Here is a 2,835-nt window from a genome sequence, read left to right as displayed (position 1 = left end):
ATATAATTGGTTTCCACAGCGACACGAACAATAATAGCCTTGTAGAGTGAATACTAACAATGAAATATTTCAGCTCTTGCAAAAAATTGCACATATAAAATCTTGTTTAATGACTCATTTGAAACCATCGCAAAAACTGACGTCAAATCGGCTTTTTGTCTACATCTATGTACGTATTGGTAATTGAAAGTATATACAGGCATTGGTGATAACAGTCATATTGAGCTTGTAATCCACTGAAGTAGTGCAGGAAGAGCATAAGCAATAGTTTTGAGATATTGACATGTCGCAGCATTGGTCTTATTCTGAGAAATAGATTCTAGTATTATTTCTCCCAAAACAGTTTTATTTTCGAAATTATCTTTACCTAATTTTTTTTGGGGGTTTTTGAGTTTCTTTACACCTGCCTGACATCTGAGTAAATAATCACGTACTAGCAATGAAGATTTCGTTATACATCTAATCTTTTTTGATTAACGGTTTGTGGCTAGAACAAGATAAAGTGAATCTACAATATAGAAACCAACTAAAAGAAGAAAAGTATAGATGACATATAAGCCGTTCATTCATTTCCTCTGCTTATAAAGAATGCTACTCTCAGTCGTCTACGGTAGGCGAAAAAAAGGAGCTTTTCTTATTCATTTTCCTGGCAACTAATCAGGAGTCGTCGGCTCTGAACATTTTGTGCATATATATAGACATATTACTATATTTTACGAATGTAGTTTTTGGTGGTAAAATCGAAGAGACGAGGATCGTAGGATACGAAAATATCGCGTCTATTGTTCTTTGTATAATTTTGTCTTGAATCAAATATATTGGTAAAAATAAAGCAATATTGCCCTTTCTACTATTATTATTATTATTATATTGGTCGACGCAAACGTATTAGCACACTAGTCAATTTGCGACGTGTTTCTTTAACGATAACACTTTGCTCCATTTGAACGAGCGGCTAGCGTTATCCAATCGATAGAACAGAGTTTCTGTTATTGTTACTATTCGGATTTATGGAATGGATCTACGCTAATGATGAGGAATATACAACACATGGTGGTGAAGGATTTGCGAAAGTATAAACATTAGCATCAACGCGTAATTTATAGTTGAGGAAATCTGCGTGGTGTATAGAATGATTGAAGAATTAGTTTACGAAACGGTGAAAAGCTATACCCGGGAAGGGTGTGCCGAGAACGTGTGTGCTCGCGTGTGTGTGTGTGTATATATTCATATAAACAATAATAATAATAATAATAATAAAAGTATTATTATTATTATTACAAGTGTATCAATTGACAAGGGTCCTCAATTATGAATAAAGTGTATTGGCCGTTGTAATCTGCGCCAGCGGTTTACTTGTAGATACAGATTTTTCCTTTCATAGGTGTGTCATCACTAAGTTGGCTTGTACAGAATTTTCATAATATGTTTCATGGTTTTTCTGGTTTTAGTTGAATTAAGCACGTTTAAATTTAGATTGTGTTATGATTGCTAAATAGCAAGTTTGTTAGAAATAGTAACATATTTTAGGTAAGCTACGAGGATGATCACATTAACAAAACTGTAGTTAAAACTTAACACATTTCACTTAAAAAGATATGTTTTTAAATTAACGGTTTTTATTTTATTTATTAAACGCTAAATATTTACCCAGCCTTTAACGCCGTAGTACCGCAACCGTTATCAGCTAATTTGGTGGCATGATACCAAATTTAATCGTGGGCTCAAGAAAGGCATAGGTAAAACGCCTTGAAGCCCAAAGGCGGAATATATCACTTAGACGTATGGTAAGCTCCTGAATGCCGAAATAATGTAAATAGTTATTAATTTTATAGCATACATAGCATTCTAAAATGTACATGATATGTACATGATACAGAAGTGAATTAGTTACTCCTAGAAGGAATCGTCTCACAATGATACTTTATCTCCGTTTTTGTGTAGATCGCCAACCACTGGTCGGTCTTTCGCGGGTTCATTAGATTTTGTTAGCGGATCGAAGTACGCTTTGTGGGACTCGCAATTCAACTCGTTGGTCTGTACATGAGCCCGGCAGCAGGCACGGCACATTGTGTAGGGACATTTTGCTCCCTGAAAAAAATGTCGTTCATTTACGAGAAAATGACATGTGCGAAAAAAGTAAATTCTTCATACGTCTTACACAGACATATCACACAAAAGGCAAATTTAGTATCTATTCCAATATTATGCAGATTATATATAATGATAATGTGCGTTGAAAAATGGAAAAGCACAATTAGCTCGTCAACTAACCTTTGGGTTTTTGCACTCTTTACGCGTACATAGAGGAAATTCAGGCCTCTCTGCCAATATTGTGAAGATTTTAGTTGGATTCCGACGCAGCTTCTTGAGCTTGTTTTTAGACAACGATTCGAGATTCACGTCAAGGGGTCGCTTCAACTTAGCCGTACTCTCCAAAAGTTTACGATATTCCTCAACGGTATCACGTTTAGGGACTTCGTTTGGTTCTTTATTTGGACTGTTCAAATGCCAACAGCATAAGAGTTGAGTTGCGTTACCCGAACACGGGTGTATTATCTGTTAGAAACCAGACACTGCTGGCTGCACTTTTACGTTATGAGATCAAACGACCAAAAACTTTAGCTCTTGAGTATCTGTACACACATAGATTAAATCAGACGGAATCACGTTTATTTAAGAAAAGTTGTTCCGTTACTTCTTAGACATATACAAAGATACTGTATGTCATGGTCATACCACTTGGTCGCCGTCAAAGGAAACATTTGTGACGCGGACCACTTTCAATGAATGCGCTAGAAACGTTTGCGTAAAGCTTATTTATTAAATATATAT

General features: G+C 35.5%; 1 protein-coding gene across 3 annotated transcripts in view; it reads right to left on the bottom strand.

Moving 5' to 3' along the window:
* Positions 1 to 758: 758 nt before the first annotated feature.
* Dus1 (Dihydrouridine synthase 1) overlaps positions 759 to 2,835 on the bottom strand; it is a 6,143-nt gene continuing 4,066 nt past the window's right edge. For all 3 annotated transcript variants that reach the window (XM_022839318.2, XM_022839325.2, XM_086969849.1), the window contains exons 7-8: positions 2,275 to 2,500; positions 759 to 2,091 (exon numbers count right to left, since the gene is read on the bottom strand). In XM_022839318.2, coding sequence (XP_022695053.1) covers positions 1,912 to 2,091; positions 2,275 to 2,500 — 406 coding nt within the window. In that variant the 3' untranslated portion in view covers positions 759 to 1,911. The remainder of the gene's footprint in view (positions 2,092 to 2,274; positions 2,501 to 2,835) is intronic.

Source organism: Varroa jacobsoni, unplaced genomic scaffold, assembly GCF_002532875.2.
Source record: "Varroa jacobsoni isolate VJ856 unplaced genomic scaffold, vjacob_1.0 scaffold_88, whole genome shotgun sequence".
NCBI classification, from domain to species: Eukaryota; Metazoa; Arthropoda; class Arachnida; order Mesostigmata; family Varroidae; genus Varroa; species Varroa jacobsoni.
Note: the sequence above shows the minus strand (reverse complement) of the source record. Positions and strands in the feature narration are given on the sequence as shown.